We start from the raw sequence: 18,569 nt of genomic DNA, 5'->3' as shown, positions 1-18,569 counted from the left end.
CCTTTATAAATGCTCTATGCTTAAAATGAAAACTGAATAATGTGATGTGGTGTTCAACATATTTAAGACAGGGGAGAGGGTTGAAAAAAAACCTAAATGGAGATAAGTATTATACAATTCACTTCACAGAGCAACATGTTAGCATCAGTAGACAATGAAGAAACAACAGTCAAGCCAGGGAGGCAGACAGGAAGGGACAGAAGTCAGTACCTATACCTATAGAAAACTCAGCATGGAAGGCTGGGAAGTGTTCTAACGACTCATAGGAAGAAAAGGAAAACATGGAACTAGAAAGCAGCAGAAATGAAAATAACATAAACAATAAAATGTCAAACTACAGCCCTAAGATAACAATAACTTAACAAAGTCTTAACATAGTCAAAATACAGCAAATACACCAGTAAATGCATAGAACCTGGCAGCTTGGATTTTTTTTAAATGGCTCAACTATATAGTATCTATAAGAAACTCACTTGGCGTGGTACTGGCATAGAAATAAGCTGGTTGATCAATGGAATCAAATCAAAGACTCAGAAATAATTCCACACATCTATGGACACTTGACTTTTGACAAAGAATCCAAATCCATGCAATGGAAAAAAAAAAGACAGCATCTTCAACAAATGGTGCTGGTCTAAATGGATGTTTATGTGTATAAAAATGCAAATAAATCCATATTTACCACCCTGTACAAAATAAAGTCCAAGTAGATTAAAGAGCTGGACATAAAACCAGAGACTCTAAATCTGTTAGAAGAAAAAGTGGGAAAGAGCCTTGAACACATTGGCACAGGAGACAACTTCCTGAACATAACACCAACAACTCAGGCTCTAAGGTCAGCAATTAATAAATGGGACCTCGTGAAACTGAAAAGCTTTTGTAAGGCAAAGGACACTGTCAATAGCTTACAGACTTGGAAAAGATCTTCACCAATCCTACATTTGACAGTGGGATAATATCCAAAATATATAAAGAACTTAAGAAATTAAACTCTACCAAACCAAATAACCCAATTAAAAAATGGGGTACAGAGCTAAACAGAGAATTCTCAACAGAGGAACATAGAATGACTGAGAAACGCTTAAAGAAATGCTCAACATCTTTAAGTCATTAGAGAAATGCAAATCAAAATGACTCTGAAATTCCATCTTACACCTACCAGAACAGTTAAGACCAAAACTCAAGTGACAGCACATGCTGGCAAGGATGAGGAGAAAGGGGAACACTCCTCCATTGCTGGTGGGAGTGCTAACCTGTACAACCACTTTGGAAATCAATCTGGTGCTTTCTCAGAAAATTGGAAATAGTGCTTCCTCAAGACCCAGCTATGCCACTCCTGGGCATATACCCAAAAGATGCTCCACCACACAACAAGGCAGTGCAAACAGAGGACCTGGACCTTTGTTTGGGTGTAGCCAATGGACAGTTCACTCTCCACATGGGGTAAGGGAGGAGCAGAGGGGGCACTACCTCTGACAAGATCTCTGGTGCCTGGGATTTCATCACTCCCCCTTGGCAGAGAGGCCCTGTGGGAACACAGAAGAGGGGCTTGCAGACTGTCCAGATGAGACCTGATGGGCTGTGGTCAGACTGTGGGAGAGGAGGACCCACCTGTCAGAGGCCTAGGGGAGGGAAATAGATGGGAGAGGGTGAGAACAGAAAGATAGGAAGGAGATTACAATCCAGATGTAATGTGCATAAATTATAATGATAAAAAAAGAATTTTTAAAAACTCACTTCAGCTAGACTTGGTGCCTCACGCCTGTGATCCCAGCACTCTGGGAGGCAGAAGCAAGTGGATCTCTGTGAGTTCGAGGCCAGCCTGATCTACAAAGCAAGTGAAGGGCAGCTAAGGCTACACAGAGAAACCCTGTCTGGGAAAAAAGAAAAAAATTCACTTCATATATAATAATAGTGGCAGAATAAAAGCAACATGCTAAAAATGCATGTACCTTATAAGCTAATAGCATATTTGACAGTAATTCCTAAAGGTATGACTCCATTAATAAAACACCACATGAACTTCAGAGCAAAAAATGTTATGAAGAATAATTCTTCCAAGAACCGGAAGGAATTCTCAATGTGTGTGAGCCAAGCAGTGGGACACACACTTACACTGTAGTATTATAATAAGGAAGTTGGTCAGTTCTCACAGAAGCTGGCTGATGGTTTCTGACATGGTCAAGAAAGGGATATGAAAAGAAGTGAATTTTAAAGTCAGGTGTGGTGGTGCACCCCATTAATCCCAGCACTCTGGGAGGCAGAGGCAGGCAGAGCTCTGTGAGTTCGAGGCCAGCCTGGTACACAAAGCAAGTTGAGGACAGCAAAAGCTACACAAAGAAATCCTATCTCTAAAAGAAGAGGGAGGAGAGGAGGAGGAGGAGGAGGAAGAAGAGACAGGAGCTGGAGGGATAGAGAAGCAGGAGAGTCCTGTGTTCTCAGCCTTAGAAGTCATGGATTCTTCTCTGAGATCTTGATCATGAGGTGGGGTTGCACAATGGAGTTTTAGCTCCCTTGGTGTGCTAGAATTCCCTTTATAGGATGTGCTATGTGCTCATGGTCTGTAGCTTGGTTTTTCATTCTCTCACTAACTCTTCTGTGAGGCACAAGTTTTAAATCAGAGAATGTCAATCAATTAATTTGCTAATTGAGCTTCAAAATTATGTGCTAATCCCAGTCTTTTACAACAAAACAGAGTTCTGAGTGCAGTGAGTACTTCCATATGACAGTGTGTGTGTGTGTGTGCCTATGCCCTGTGTGCCATGTGTCTTTTGAAAGACAAGCAGCCTCCCTTGGTTATCCCTAGAGTGGAAAAACCCTGTTGAAGCTATCTAGGGCATCACTCTGGTGCTGGCTAAGGAAGTTTCCTGGGAGCCAACGGTTACTCAATCTACTCTCTGAGTCCTGAGATGGACATCACGGAAGATCATCTGGCAACACAGAGCAACCCGATAATGAGGCCAACAGGGCCACCTCCCTGGCCCGTTCCACTCAAGGGACTTGCAGGGTTGTACTGGGGAAGAGCTCGTGGCTGGCTGGGTACATTACCAGTGTTACTCTGCACATATGTGGATGGGCCTGACTTCTGATCTTGGTAGAACTACATCAACAGTGGCAAAGTCATCCCACAGTGTGGCTTGGGTTCAGTGTCCTCTTTGTAAAAGCATTCAATCTTTGAAGTGTCTTGGTTCTAAATACACCGATAAGGACCCATCGGACACAGGTAATCTTAGGCCCGTTGCACAGTGGGGAGGAAACGCCAAGGAAAATAGCCCATCTCACAAATGGAGCTGAACAGAGCCTGCTAGAGTGTGGCCACCAGCCACTCCATGTTTCTCTTCCCTGCTCAGGGTATGGAAATGCTTTCCTGGCTCTGCTGCTAAAAGCTGTAATGCATCCCAGAAAGTGTTTATAGAACATTCAGCACAAATGCTCCGCCTCAAGTCTTGAACAGTGATGCCTGCCACATGCCGGGCCTCCCATGAACGGAACGGAGAACTCCAGGGTCATTCCAAAGCCACTGGGCTGCCACCAGAGGCAAAGGCCATTGCACAGCTCCCCACATACACAGTGGGGGTCGGGGTTGGCTTCCGTGATGGAGCCGTGGAGGGAGGGTTAGTCACAGTAGAGCCCCTAACCAGAGCCCAGTGGGAAGGATGGCCTGCCTTCTCCATGTGAAGTGTTCCCACTGGAAAGAATTTGGTTTGAGTGTCCACAGGGTATTGAATTTACTCTGCCCTTCCTGTATGCTTCAATCTCTCTCACTATGAGCAAAACGGTGGCCAACAAATAGGCAATCTTCCCTCCAGGTCAGCCCATGTCAGTCATACCCAGACTGGCTTTTCTCTACCACCTTCTCCAGTTTTCAGGCCCAGCAAATGAGCGGGTCATCCAGTGACCTCACAAAGATAGACATGCTCGCAAGAAGGAAGAAGGAGGTTGCAGGCCGTGCCTTCACACCAGCACTAGCATCCCTCATTGTGTTATTTTCCAAGTCCCCCAGAGTCTTGTCTTCCAGAACCACCCAAGTGCCAGCAAGGTTTGCTTTTAACCAACCAACCCTCCCTTCCTTGGTATAGTAACTTTTGAAATCTAGCATATATTGGTCTTTATTTCATAAACTACAGGCTCAGAGGATCCATTTTATCACACAGTTTAAAATATACTCCTCTGGCTGGGCATGGTGGCACATACCTATAATCCCAGCACTTGGGGGGGCGGTGTAGAGGCAGGTGGATCTCTGTGAGTTCGAGACCAGCCTGGTCTACAAAGCAAGTCCAGGACAGCCAAGGCTACATAGTGAAACCCTGTCTCAAAAATCCAAAAATATATTTTGCTTCACAGCCTAGAAGCAGAGCAGCTGGCTAAGTGGGTCAAGCACCTGACACACAAGCCTGAGGGGGTTAAGTCTGAATGCCTGGAATTCATGTGAAACCAGGTGTCATTCCAAAGCAACCACAGCAAGGTAGGAAGTGGAGAAAGGGAAACTTCCAGAAGCTCTTGGGCCAGCTAGCCTACAGAAAACGGAGAACAACAAAGTGACCCTGCCTCGAACAAGGCAGAAGGTGAGGACTATGGGAAATTGTCCTCTAACACCCACACATGCATTCTAACCTGGGACACCAACCACATGCACAACACACAAACACACACACACAAACGCATACATACATGTACACCATACAAACAGAAAACAACACAACCCTCCTTACTTGATGCCCACAGCAGCCGATCCTGTTCAGATCTGAGGGTGACAGAGATGAAAATGTCTACACTAACAGTTCTAAGGGCGTGATGGCAGGGCTCTCTGGGGCTGCTGACTGTCTGGTGATGAAGAGAGATGTCTAATAATCAACTGCTGGAAATGCTGAGCCACCAACAGGAGCAATACAGACAGGAGACCAGCAGAGGGGGAAATGGAATTCAGTCTTATCTAACCGTTAGGTCTGCTGTTCCTTTAAGCAGAGTGTTGTCTTTATTTACAAAAATGGCCAGGCCAGCAAATGGTGGAGCTGAGCTCCTGAGATCAGTAGGAGACCAGGAAGTAGGAAGCAGATCACCCCTTGATGTGAGAGTGCCCAGAGGGAGGGAGGGAGGGAAGAAGGGTACAATGAAAAAACAGTGTGGAAAGACCCATCCCCCCTAATTCAAAGAACGGTACCTAGTTGTCAAATACAAATTTATGAAAATGTTAAAGTTCCAAATACCTTTAGGGTACAAATGAAATTTAGCCTTTTCATACATTCTAAAAATTAAAACATCAGGGCCATTATTCTCAAAAGAGGAAATAAATCAGAAATCCAAAGCAAGATAACTTAATTGTTTTGAAAAATGAGGAAATATTCTCCTTTGCTCTGTCCTGTCAGCTGTTTTATTTCTGGTCAATGAAAGTCTCTAGGACACAAAAAATTGCCCAGCGTGATCTGTGAGGAATAAGAAATCCTGACTAAATTAATAACTAAGGAAAAGTAGCGGTTGGGCTTGAGAGATGGCTCAGTGGGTAAGAAGATGCTGCTCTTTAAGAGGATCTGTTCCCAGCACCCACACTGAGAGCCTCAGAGAGAGAGGGGGAGGGGAATAATCATTTACATTGTCAAAGAAATACTTCTCCACTCTGTGTCCCCTTTATTTCACTGGCAAGTTCTTTCAGTTTTTCAGGGAACTGGTTGTTTCTCTGCTTCTTTGAGCTAAGAAAAAAAGGAAAAATGATGAAAAGTGTGCCTCTGTAAATTTTATGAGGTCAGTAAAACCTGGAAAATGCAGTGAGAACTAACATCTCTTATGGATTCATATGCAGCACTTTTCAATCAAATATTTTCAAACCAAATCTAGCCGAACACTAAACCCACAGTGCTCCACGGCCAAGCACAGCTAATGCCAGAAACACAAGAAAGATTAGAAATCCTATTAATATGACTTCACGTTTAAAGCAACAACAGAGATGTGATTGATTATCTGAACGGCGCTGAGGACCATGACGAGCGAGTGCGAGAGAATTATCAGCTCACACGTGTGCCGCTGGCAACAGGTGGTTCTCTTACAACCAAGTAGTGGCCTGTCAAAGTCAGGAGTTGGTCTAGAATCTCCTTACCAACCATCAATTGCAACACACACACATGTAAACAGAGAACAGGATCAGTTAACAAGGACAGTGTGAAGAGTGCCCAAAGGCAGGCCGTGAGACTAACTGGTTAGACCTTAATCAACAGCTTTTTCATGAAATCATGTGGACTGAAATGAAATAGAACGGAAAAGAATAGTAAATAATCAGGGTACATTACTCATTAAAAAATGATAGTTTTTTTCTGAAACCTTTTAAGTAATATTTTTTAAAAACCTACTTATTTAGTCATGAGGTCAAAGGCCTTGATGCCTGTGGGTGATAGTGAAAAGTCTCAGTGAATAGCACATTGGTTTAAGGTCAGCATTGGGCTCACGTGTGAGCCAGGAAAAAAAGATCAAACCCTACTTCTCTTGAATGGAGACGTGTCTCATGCGATAAAGCTAAGGTAGAGCACAAAGTAGTCCTGCCTAAAGTAACTGCCTACTTTCCCCAAACATGGCAGTAGTCATTGCTGAAAGTCTTGAAAATGTTGAGGAAAGAATGCTCCCTAGCTGGGCAGTGGTGCTACTGCACACCTGTAATCCCAGCAGGTGGGAGGCAGAGGCAGGTGGACCAGGTCAGCCTGGTCTACAAAGTTCCAGGAGACCGGGGTTACACAGAGAGAAAGCCTGTCTCAGAGAGAGAGAAAAAAATTATGCTCTCTGGAGCCCAGTGGAAATCCCAGCTGTGCCACAATAACGGTATTAGACTGAATTGAGCTTGATCATATGGCTAGGAGGGACCCGAAATTGAGGAATTGTCTGTATCTGACAGAGCCATGTCTGTGAGCCAGTTTCTTGATTGCTGATTGAGGTAGAAGGATCCAGCCTACTGTTGGGAGGTAGCATCCCTGGTCAGGGGGGGGGGGGGCTGGGCTGTCTAAAAAAAAATGTAGCTGAGATTTTTCTGAGTATATTCCAAGGAGTGGAATAGCTGGGTCTTGAGGTAGCACTATTCCCAGTTTTCTGAGAGAGAGACAGATAAATTTCCAAAGTGGTTGTACTAGCTTGCATTCCCACCAGCAATGAAAGAGTGTTCCTCTTTCTCCACATCCTCGCCAGTATGTGGTGTTGCTTGAATTTTTCATCTTAGCCATTCTGACACAACAGGGACATTTGCTCACCATGTTCATTGTGGCCTTATTCATAATAGCCAGAACCTGGAAACAGCCTAAGTGTCCCTCAGTAGAAGATTGGATAAAGAAACTGTGGTACATTTACAGCTATTAAAAACAAAGAATTTCTGAAATTTGTGGACAACTGGATTGAACTAGAAATGATCATAATGAGTGAGTTCACCTAGAAGCAGAAAGAGTCAAATGGTGTATACTCACTTATATCTGGGCACTAGCCCAAGGGGCATGGCCCATAAAAATCTTACCAGGAAAGTGGAATAGAGGGGAGGACATCCTATTGGGACTCTAGGTGAGAGAAGTATGGGAGAATGGGGAAATAGAAGGATCCAGAGGGTCCTAGAAAACCTACAAGAAGAACATTATGATGGGCAGATCTGGGCCCAAGGGTTCTGCTCAAACTACGGCACCAGCCAAGGACTATACGTGCAGTAAACATCAAACCCCTACCCAGATCTAGCCAATGGACAGGACATTCTCCACAGTTGAGTGGAGAGTGGAGACTGACTTTCACATGGACTCTGGTGCCCCATATTTGACCACGTCCTCTTGATGGGGAGGCCTGGTGGCACTCAGAGGAAGGATAACAGGCTACCAAGAAGAGACTTGATACCCTATGAGCATATACAGGGGGAGGAGGTCCCTCTCAGTCACAGTCATAGGGGAGGGGAGTAGGGGGGAAGCTGGAGGGAGGGATGAACAGGAGGACACAAGGGATGGGATAACTATTGAGATGTAATATGAATGAATTAATAAAAAAATAAAAGTTAAAAAAAAACTTCCAAAAAATAAAAAATAAAAATGTAGTTGAGCCAGCTATTAAACAGCGTGTCTCTAAGGTCTCTGCTTCAGTCCTGGCCTTCAGGTCCCTGACCTGAGTTCCTGCCCTGCCCTCCCTCGGTGAAGAACCACTATTACCTGGAAGTGTACAATGAATAAACACTTTTACACCCAAGTTGCTCTTTTTCAGTCTTTCATCGCAGCGGCAGAAAGCAACCTAGGATCGGAGACAAGGGAGGACACTCCGCTAGTCCCACCTGTCCCTCCAGCTATGTGACGTCAGCAGAAATGGCATTTGCAAAAGCCTGACAGACCCATGCGCATTCCTGACATCACCACGAAGGGAACATTCTCTGACTAGCCTCCTCCAAAGAGGAGTGGTACATGAAGAAAGCCTCTTTTAGAAGAAGGAGGGGAGAGGGGAGAGGAGGAGGAGGACGAAGAGGAGGAAGAGGACGAAGAGGATGAGGAGGAGGAGAGGGAGAGGGGGGAGGGGGGAGAAGAAGTAGAACCATCAACAAAATCAATTTGCACAGACGTTTCAAAATAGAAACAAACCAAAACGTAGTCAAAGATCAGCATCGTGATATGGATATGAAATATCCCCTAAGGGCTCACGGGCTGAAGCCTTGGGTGTCAGTCAGCGAGGTGGGCGTGGCTTGCCCAAAGTGATCCATCATGGGGTCTCTGAGTGCAGCAGTGGGTTAATATGGCAATAGGTTGAAATCTGGTGCATTGTTGGGAGGTGGCGAATCTTTAGCAGGTGGGGCCTAATTGAAGGAAGTGGGTCACTGGGGACGAGGACATGTTCTGGAAGCCTGTATCTTGTTTATGCCCCCCCCCCCCCAGTTTCCTGGTCACCGTGCCAGAGTTTCCTTGTCACAGGTTCCAATCACGTGGACATCTGCTTCACCTCAGGTCCAAAGCAAAGGAGCCATCTGGCCTGGAACTGAAAGCCTCTGAAGCCGCGGCCAGTACACTCTCCTCTCTTCTTTTAAGATTATTTTTTTCCCCTCCACATTCACATTTCTCCCTCATTTTCAGCAGTAAAGACCTAAAAAGAGCCCCTAATCTAACCTGTTATGAAAAGACAACTCTCCCTTCCCACGCTGTTTCCTTCACCCAGTCTAGCTTCCAGCAGTGTCCCTCCGTGGCAGACTGTTTCGTAGACCAGGGCAAAAGAAACTGCCACAAGGTCCCCCACTCCCCGTCCATGAACTTGGTCCACGCCAACATGGAGACTCTTCTTCCAAGAAGCACCCTAGGTTTCTAATGTCACCAAATAATTGAAAGACCTAGGTTTATCAAATCTACAAGAAGGAAGGGGGGGGGTCTTTGCCACAGCAAACTAAGCACGCCACAAGGGAGCCACAGATTTCCTAGTATGTATTAGCACAGGAGGAGGCCAGGGGAGTAAATGATTAAACAAAGTCTGCAATATTACAATATTTAGAAAGGAGATAAGACCAGGAGACGAGTTAAAACTTAGGTGTGCATGTATCTCCTCTCCATGGGATATTATGATGTCTAAAGATGATGCAAAGGCAGAGAATTCAAAAGAAATTCTTGGAGCAGACTACTTGAAAAGCTCCAAGGTTGGTACTTCAAAATTATGTATACAAATATAATACGAATGACAAAATTTGGAAGTTATCTGCAACATGTAAATAATCAAGGGTTAATGTTCCTCATTCATGAAGAATATTTACACACTGATAAGAAATCCACAATAAAAAAAAGAGAACGTGGAGATTAAATTTTATTTTCCTGTTTCTAATGTCTTGTGTGTGTGCGGTATATGAATCAGCACGTGTGTACATGTGCACATGTCGATGGAGGCCAGAGATCAACATTAGTGTCTTCCTCATTCATTCTCCATCTTAATTTTTGAGACATGGCCTCTCACTAATGCTGGAATCTACTAAATAGGAAAGACTAGGCAAGCAGGGAACACCAGGGATCCTTGTGTTTACACTCAGCCTCCTTGGTGCTGGGGTTACACATGCACAACTCCATGGTCATCCTTGTGAGCAGGACCTGGAAACCTAAACACAGTCCTTATGCTTGTACAGCAAGCTCTGTGCCCATTGAGCCATCTCCCTGGTCCCTTATTTCTAATGTATTAAGGGTAAAACACATTAAAGCAGCAATACAAATGGTCCAAAAGTACATATCTCACTAAGCCAAGCATGGTGACTCATGGCTGTAATCAAAGCACTTGGGAAGCCAAAGAAAGAATGGATGCGTGTCTGAGGCCAGCCTGCTCTATACAATAAATTCAAGGCCAACCTGGACACTTTTAGGAAGGTAATTGATAATATAAATAAAAACCCTTAAATTTTCACATAGCTTTGACCCCAAAGTGATGTCTAACCATAACATTGTTCTATAATGCTACATAAATCAAAGAATCACAAAGATGGGTCCATGGGCATAGTTGCAGCCGACCTTTCCAATGGGAAGGAAACCCTGAGAGAAAGCCTAAGAGCTAATGAAGTCTGATACAGTCAAATGATGCAATGTTATAAATGCAATAAATATTATTAGAATAAAATGCACCTCACATTGTTTGGAATTTTTAAAATTATCAAAGTGGTATTATGTCTTCATATGTTTGAGTGTGTGTGTGTGTGTGTGTGTGTGTGTGTGTGTGTGTGTGTGTGTACATATGTATTTGTTCATGCATGTGAAAGCCAGAGGTCATCCTGGATTAGAGTTACTCAGGTGTTGTTCACACTCCTACTTTTTATTTTGAAAAAGAGTTTTTCACTGGCCTGCGAGTGGCCAAATAATCTAAGCTGGCCAGCAAGCCCCAGAGCTCAGCCTGTCTCCCCAACCCCAGCACTGGGATTACGGGCATGCGCCATCATGTCTGCCATTTTGGTGTGGGTTCTGAGGCTCACATTCGGATCTTCATGTTTGCTGTGTATAGCGAGCAATTTTGCCAAGTAAGCCATCTCCCCAGACCAGTATTGCTTCTTTAGATGACCATACATGCTAAGACTCCAAGGCCAGAGCTAGGTCCAGGGGCTCCTAAGAAGTCGGTAGAATTCAGCAGGATAAATTGAGCTTCACCTTTGTTTTTTCCTGGACTTCTAACACAGAAACATACAAAGGTAAGTCCAAAAGAGAGGATTTCCCTGATTTGAAAGTTACTTTCATTACTAAGCTAGCTAGTCGGTGTGACTTTAAAAGTGCTTTCAGAGGAAAACTCTATTAAATGTATAAATGAATGCTTGGAGAACAAATGGGTTCCTGCGAATTTGGCCACAATAATTTATAGCATACATTGGCTGGAGCTGTTCAGCACTGACAAATTCCAGGAAGTAATTGCATAAAATACTTGGAGAGGAAATTGCTTTATGCTTCCATGCTATTTATGGAAATTAGCATCTTTGTAAAAATAAACCAAGAGCGATCGCAATCACAAGCCCTGCAATGCAGCCTCCATGATGCTAGCTAGGCCTGTGCTTTCAGGCCACTAGTGTCACAGGGGAAGAACACTGCTTGTTTGCCTCCTGTTATGAAACGATTACATATAATTGTGGTTTTCTTCCCCCTTGTATCTTTAATTTCTTGCTTTCTCTCAGAGCGGCCTGTGTAGAGCTCGGTCATGATGACCCGCACTTTGTGGAGAAAGCCTTCTTGTCATTGCATTTCCCTCCCAAAGACTATGCACCCCCCTTTTTCAGTGCCTCAACTTTCTCTGACCCCCGTCAGCCCCTCAAACCACATCCTTCAAAGTGAACCAAACAGTTCCCGAGATCAAGGCAAAACTATTGACTTCGTGTCCTAAGCCTAATTCAAAAACCTGAAAGAAGCTTCAATTTTCCTTTCTCTCTATTCCTCTTCATTTCTTACCAAGTTCTGTCCCCCTCTAAGTGGATTCTAACGGGTCCCCGCCTGCACAGCTAGCCTCCCACCACTTCTGCAGCCCAGGACTCACCGTTACCGGGTGGGCCTAGTGCCAGGGACCTCCCAAGCAGCCCAGCAGCCCAGATAGCGTTTCCTGCCACCTGATTGGTTCTCCAAAGACTGTGCACTGCCTACAAAAGAGTTCTTAGAATGCTCTCCAGGCTCTTCCTCACGGTAGCCACAAATCTTCAACTCCTGACCATTCCTTGCCATGTTTCTACTCTTCAAATGCATGATGTCTGTGGAAACCCAGAGGAGGAAACAGAGTTGAGAGGCATTTGGGAGCTGGCAACTCATGACCAAGTGGGCACAGGGCAAAGACCACAGAAGAGGGCATCTGAATAAATTTGGGACCAAAGGCTAGTTGGTGGTGAGCCAAGAAGACAGAGAGAATATGAATATGAATACACGCGGCTGAGGAGACAGCTCAGGCAGGAGGTGCTCTCTGTGCAAGCAGAAGGAGCTGCCTTCGCATCCTTAGCACCCATGGAAACCGCTGGTCATAGCCGTACCCCATTCCTGGGGACAGGAAACAAGAGGAAGGATTCCTGGCCAGCCGGTCCAGCTAATCCCCAAACTCCAGACACAGCAGGAGACTCTGTCTCAGAAAATACAGTATAGAGTAATTTAAAAAGATACAACCTGTGGGGGGAGGGGGGAAGAGAGAGAAAGAGACAGAGACAGACAGACAGACAGACAGAGACTGACAGAGACAGTGCATAGGGGGAGCCTGCATGAGCTGATGCACCAACCAAGGACAATGCATGCAGTAAATCTAGACCCCTGTTCAGATCTAAGCCAGTGGACAGCTCATTCTCCACAGTTGTGGGGAGAGCAGGAACTGCCTCTGACATGAACTCTGATGCCCCCAATTTGACCACTACCCCTTGGTGGGGAGGCCTGGTGGCACACAGAGGAAGGGGGAGCAGGCTATCGTGATGAGACCTGACAGGCTGTGGTCAGATGGTGGGTGAGGAAGTCCCCTTCTATCAGAGGTCTAGGGGAGGGGAATAGGGCGAAAGAGGAAGGGAGGGTAACAACGGGAAGATACAATCGAGGGGATAGCAATTGAGATGTAATCTGAATAAATGATAAAAATTTAAAAAACACTACTTCTGAGTTTCAAAAAATTGCATTGAGGATGAGTGTAGGTCTTTCTGTTCAGACACCATCAACACAGCTTGGAATATGTATTCAGAATCACCACAGGGACAAGGTCACACAGAAAGCACATTTGTGACGTGAAACCTGGAGTAGTGGGGAACCCAGACAGAACGAAGAGGAGGAAAGCCACACAGAAAATCAAATGTCTAGTGAAGCACACTCCACTAAGAAAGAAAGACTCCAGGGAGGCACAGGGCCAAACAGTGAGCAAGATGGGAGTTATTAAGATGCTCCCTATGCACAGTCGATAGCAAAGTGGGTGCAACTGTCCAGGTCTGTAAACCTAATGCTGAGGAAGAAGGGCAGACACGTGGACCCTGGGAGTTCACTGGCCACCTAGCTGACCACTCAGAGATCTCTGAGTTCAGTAAAAAGACTGTCTCTGTCCCAAAAGAAGAGTGATAGTGGAAGGTGCCCAATGTCCAACTCTGGCACACACACATGCACCAGGCACATGCACGGGCACGCATGCGCACGCACGTGTGACACACAATTATATTAGTTTGAAATCTAAAATTAGTTTTCTGTACTAAAATTCAGGTTCATTAGGGCAAGTTACATTTTTGAAGACTCCATGACAGAATCTCTGTCTCTCCCATCTTCTAGAAGTTTCCAGCATCCCTTAGCTCCCGGTTACACTACTCTTTCCATTCCCTTAGTGACGTTTTCTACTTCCTCTGCCTCTGCTGTATCCTGAGTCCCACTTATGAGAAGCGGTGGGACAGTCTCCCCAATCTCAACAGCCTTACTCACATGGCCAATTGATGGCCTAGGAGTTAAGATGCAGACATATCCGGGAGCCGGTGGTTATTCAGCCAACCACACTTCCCAGAGGCTTCTATAACTTAGTTGGACCCAGGGGCTCCTTCAATATCATAATAATCAAAACAACAGAATCTCAAAGGGAGGGGCAACTGTTGTCTTCAGTAGGAAAACTGGGTCCTAAGGAAAGAGCCAAAACAACAGCAAGTTTCCAGGGGCCAGTTGGCAAGAAGGAAGGCCTTTCCTACACTGCCTTCCACTTCACCAGGTCAAGCCCTAGACCTGGCCCAATAACTTTTAACCAGCAATTATAAGAGTTTGTGTTTTCTATGATTTCATAAGGAGAATCTCACCTTTATTAATTTGCTGGAATACCCCGGCTTCTGACAGCTCAGCCCCACACACCTGTTAGTCTTCCACCTACTATCTTATAGCCCATTTAGGAGGCAAGGGAGAGAGACTGAGGGACACCTTAAGCCCCATCCCAACATTAAAATCGTAGCACTGATGGAAAACTTCTTACAACACTCAAAGGGGCATGGGAGAAATACCAAAGACAGCCCTGCCCACTTTGGGAAGATAGCCCCTACCTAGAATGATTTGCATCTTCTCTCCTCAGCTCATGTCTCTTGAGCGCCCCCTACAGCTCCATAGAAGAATATGCAGGCACAATACTATCTTCAAACCTTTAACAAGTAGCAGGAATAGAGTTGCCTGCATCCTTGCTTTTTGCCTGCAAACAACTCTACGAGATGTCGTGAGTCCTTCACTACAAGTGCAACAATAGATATGATGCACAGACGTGTGAACCAGTCATATATATAGTGGTGGTACTCGGATTCCTTCAGTGGGTGGCAGAGATGCCTGAGACTACTGCTTATCGTATCTTATGCAGCCCCCGCTGGCTTGTGCACTATCCTGAGGCATGGAAACAGCACCACCACAGGAACACATATATGGAAAAACCCAAAGAGGTCACTGAGTGATTCAAGCTGGAAAAGTGTTCCCTTAGGGCGGAAGGCAGCAGACAGACTCAAAGCATACAGAGATGGCACAGAGCAAAGAAAGCAAAGGGACATACTCTACCCTAGGCTCAGCCCTACCTGACCAGGAAGGAGCATCTCTCTTGTATCCTGTTTCGGATCCTTTAATGAGATGGAAAATTAAACCATCTTCTTTTACCACGACACTGCACCATGCTTTCCAGAGAAACCCTAAAGCATGCCCCCCAAAACCATAGCTATTTAAAAGGTTTATTTTATTTTAACTTATGTGTATTTCTGTAAGCATCTATGGGGTGGGTATATGCACATGGCTGCAGTTGCCTGTGGAAACCAGAAGAGGTCGTCAGATCCTCAGGAGTTGGCTGTTACCTTAAGGGCAGGGAGCTAGCTGTCTGTTCCCTACAAGGGCAGCAGATGCTCTTAACCTTCATCCTCTTGGCCTTTGTTCTAACAAAATATGTCCATTACAGGGGAGCGCTGTAAAATAAGATAAAGGGGATGATGTCCTTTACTAATCAGCCGTGCTTGAGCCACAGGATTGATGGGGTACTGAAACAGGCTTAAGGCAGTAAATCCAAGAGAATACCACGAGAGGCAGGGGCCCCTTCTTCGTTTACCAGGAGTATAGATTTCCATCCAGGCCTGCATGCTTGTTTAACAGACTTAAGCCTTTAAGTACTAGGCTGTCTGCTAAGACCATGAGGACCCACAGGCCTCAGCCAGAAGTGAAACCCTCGGGGAAGTGTTGTCTTCTTCTAAGTCACATAAGACGATGCGCGGGATTAGCAGCCACCCTCAGGACAAGGTATTAACTGAAATGTTCCCTGCATTTTTCAGGTCAGGGCCCACACACTTCTTGGCTGAATCCAGCTGCGAACATATTTGTCTAGCTTTCGCTGTTGTTATAGAGTAAAGGGCTTTAGAAGGAATCTGGATGCCCCAGCTATCTTGATACATAATAAGACCCAGCAATCCCGGGCTTGCATTCTCACTTAGCAATGTCAAAGTGGAGTCGAGCAGAGACTGTTCTTAGTGAAGGGAAATCGTGTCTCCACCTTGTCACTGTCCCTGCCACTCCCTATCGTCTCGTGGGCAGTGCCAGCTGTGCTTCTTTGGGTTTGACCAGTAGACAAATAAGAACTCAATCTATGAGCTCTGACTTTCAGGTCTGGCAGCAGTAGGGGAGGGGGGAGGGGAGGGGGGAAATGCAAGACCCTAGAGAAGTGGTTCTCAACCTGTGGGTCGCGACCATTTGGGGATCAATAGACTCTTTCACGGGAGTCCTCTAAGACCATCAGAAAGCACAGGTATTCATATTACGATCCATAACAGTAGCAAAATTACACTTAGGAGGCAGCAATGAGAATAATGCTATGGTTGGGGGTCATACTGGAGGACCCTCTAACAAGGAGGAACTGTGTTAGAGGGTCTCAGCATTGTGAAGGCCTAGAAAGAGGACTGCACCACAGTAGGGTGCATTAGCAGAGTAAACCCAGAATGCTCGTTTAGTGGCTAAGCTAGTATAGGATCCACACTCTTCTTGTCCTCTAACGTGTAACCTCTCCTGGGCTCGTGCAGACAGCCACTCTAGTCAGAAAAGAGAGGGTGCACCCAAGCCCCAAGTCACCAACGGTATATATATGGGTCCATAGTGGTATTAACTCCCTGCTCTAGATCCAAGGAGGATCCCGGGTCTTTGAGTTATCCTCACAGAGAAGCCAACCATGATGCCCCCTGCATAAGATTCTCTGGTGCAGCATTAACACCGGTCCCACAATATCTTACGTGATCTAAAATAGCGTTCCTATGCAAGGAAAGGCATGCCCAGCATCCCCACCACTCTATTACCTGAAGAAGACCAGAGAACGTAAAGATTATCCATGTCAGCAGCCGCCAGGATCCTGTCGAGAAAGCCATAGGGTCCAATGTCCTTGAAGTCTCCCTCACCGCCTAAAGAAAAAGAAAAAAAGAAAAAAAGAAAAGAGAAGAAAAAAAGAAATTGCCTAGTTTCCAACCAGCTCTGATTCCAAAGGCAGAATCTGTGAGCTAAAAAACCAATAGGAGGGCAGGGACCCTGAAGCCCAGGCAGTGTCTTGGAAACGTTTGTGTTGGCCCAGGACGGGATCGCCTGCTGCAAGGAGGCAATATGGGGGCTTCCTTTAGGATGAGTCCACCAAGAGCGGGCGGGGGGGGGGGGGGGAAGGGGCGCGCAAAGACTGCCTCCAGTTAACAACTCATACCTCTATCGCTCCAGAAGTCGAGACACTCCTGAACCAGCCGCCTCCCAGCCTGTTTGTCAGCACCAGGGTGTGGCTTTTGGCATTCCTCTCTGGAAGCCAGCCTACTTGCCAAGGCTTAGGGCACCTGCCAGCTTCGGCTCCTTGAGGCAAAAATCAATCTAAAGCCAACTAAATGAGACCAGAAAGGGAAGGAACCTGCCTAAAGTCACACAGCAAAAGAGAGACTGTAGGATTGGAACGCAAGACGGATGGTTTGAGGCATTTCTCGGTAGTTGACAGCGCTGGTGCTGGGGGACACAGTCTTGCAAAGTGCAATCTCTTAAAAGTGAGGAAGAATTGAGCCCAGGAGGGCGACAAGGACTCCCCAACCCCCAATATGTTTTCCTGTCAATTTACAGGGATCTCAATTTGAGTGCAGACTGGAAAAGCCGAGGTCACACTCGACTCCCGCTTCGCCTCGCGGGCGCCTTGGCGGTGTCGGTGTCCGGGGGCGGGTCGGTGGCTTCTCTCCATCTGGAGAAAGCATTAAGGCCTGGCTTAATGCGATCCGCAAATGTGCTGCTGTTTCCGACCTGAGGCGGCGACTCTGGGACGAAGGGAGGCGGCCAGGGCCGGGCCCCAGGACCACGCGCCCCTCTCCGCTGGCTCGCACACTCAAGCGCCCGCCACCCTCACGCCTCCTTTCCCTGGCATGCATCTCGCTTCGGGCTTCTGCGCTCCCAGCGTACGAGCTTCAATAGTCAACCCTCCGGACCTTCGAACACTCCAGTCTGCTATCGGCGGCCGGCGGTCCGCTGATCCTGCAGGGTGTCTCCATCATCCAGAGCGCCCCTCGCTGGAGCGGACTCGGGACGGTTCTGCCCAACGTTCCTGAACCCGGTGATGTGCGCCTATCTAAGCCTCATAGGGCAGAGTTCGGGTTGTGAAACCCGGCGACCAGCGCAGGACCCTGCTTGCCAGTGGCATTCCCATCAATTTGTCCAGACTTACCATTCTGGTGGAGGTTTGTCCCTGCATATCCGCGGGTGTTCCCGCACTCAACTGGTGTCGTAGCAGCGTCTGTCGGTGCAGCAGGGATGCGTTCTGAGAGACGGACGAGAGCAGCGCCGACCATCGACACCTTGTGCGGAGCGCGGGATCCCGACGGTCCCCGACGCCGGCCTCCAGCCCGCGCCGCCGCCAAAGTTAAATGGGGCTGGGACGCGGCCGCCCCGCCTGTCCCGCCCCTCCGGGCGCGCGGAGCGCAGCGCTGGCCCCGGCCCAGAGGCGGAGGGCGCGCGCCGCCACCTGCGCCGCCCGTCCCGCAAGTGCGCTCTGAGTCCCGGAGCCCGTCCGTCCGCGCCGGTCCTGAGTCCTCTGCCCGAACCTGGGGCCGCTGGGAACAAGGGGGCAAGCGGGCCACGGGCCCGCAGCCTGGCGGCTCGGAGCGAGCCGGGCCGCCGGGGCCACGGCGAGAGTCGGCTGGAACG

The 18,569-nt window shown here is 46.9% G+C and overlaps 1 protein-coding gene across 2 annotated transcripts in view; it reads right to left on the bottom strand.

Annotated features, from left to right (window-relative positions):
• ADAMTSL3 (ADAMTS like 3) overlaps positions 1–18,268 on the bottom strand; it is a 275,111-nt gene extending 256,843 nt beyond the window's left edge. For both annotated transcript variants that reach the window (XM_084756348.1, XM_084756347.1), the window contains exons 1-2: positions 18,091–18,268; positions 16,709–16,810 (exon numbers count right to left, since the gene is read on the bottom strand). In XM_084756348.1, the coding sequence (XP_084612474.1) occupies positions 16,709–16,810; positions 18,091–18,117 (129 nt within the window). In that variant the 5' untranslated portion in view covers positions 18,118–18,268. The remainder of the gene's footprint in view (positions 1–16,708; positions 16,811–18,090) is intronic.
• Between the last annotated feature and the right edge of the window lie 301 nt (positions 18,269–18,569).

Source organism: Acomys minous, assembly GCF_964271855.1.
Source record: "Acomys minous genome assembly, chromosome: 2".
Lineage (NCBI taxonomy): Eukaryota > Metazoa > Chordata > Mammalia > Rodentia > Muridae > Acomys > Acomys minous.
Note: the sequence above shows the minus strand (reverse complement) of the source record. Positions and strands in the feature narration are given on the sequence as shown.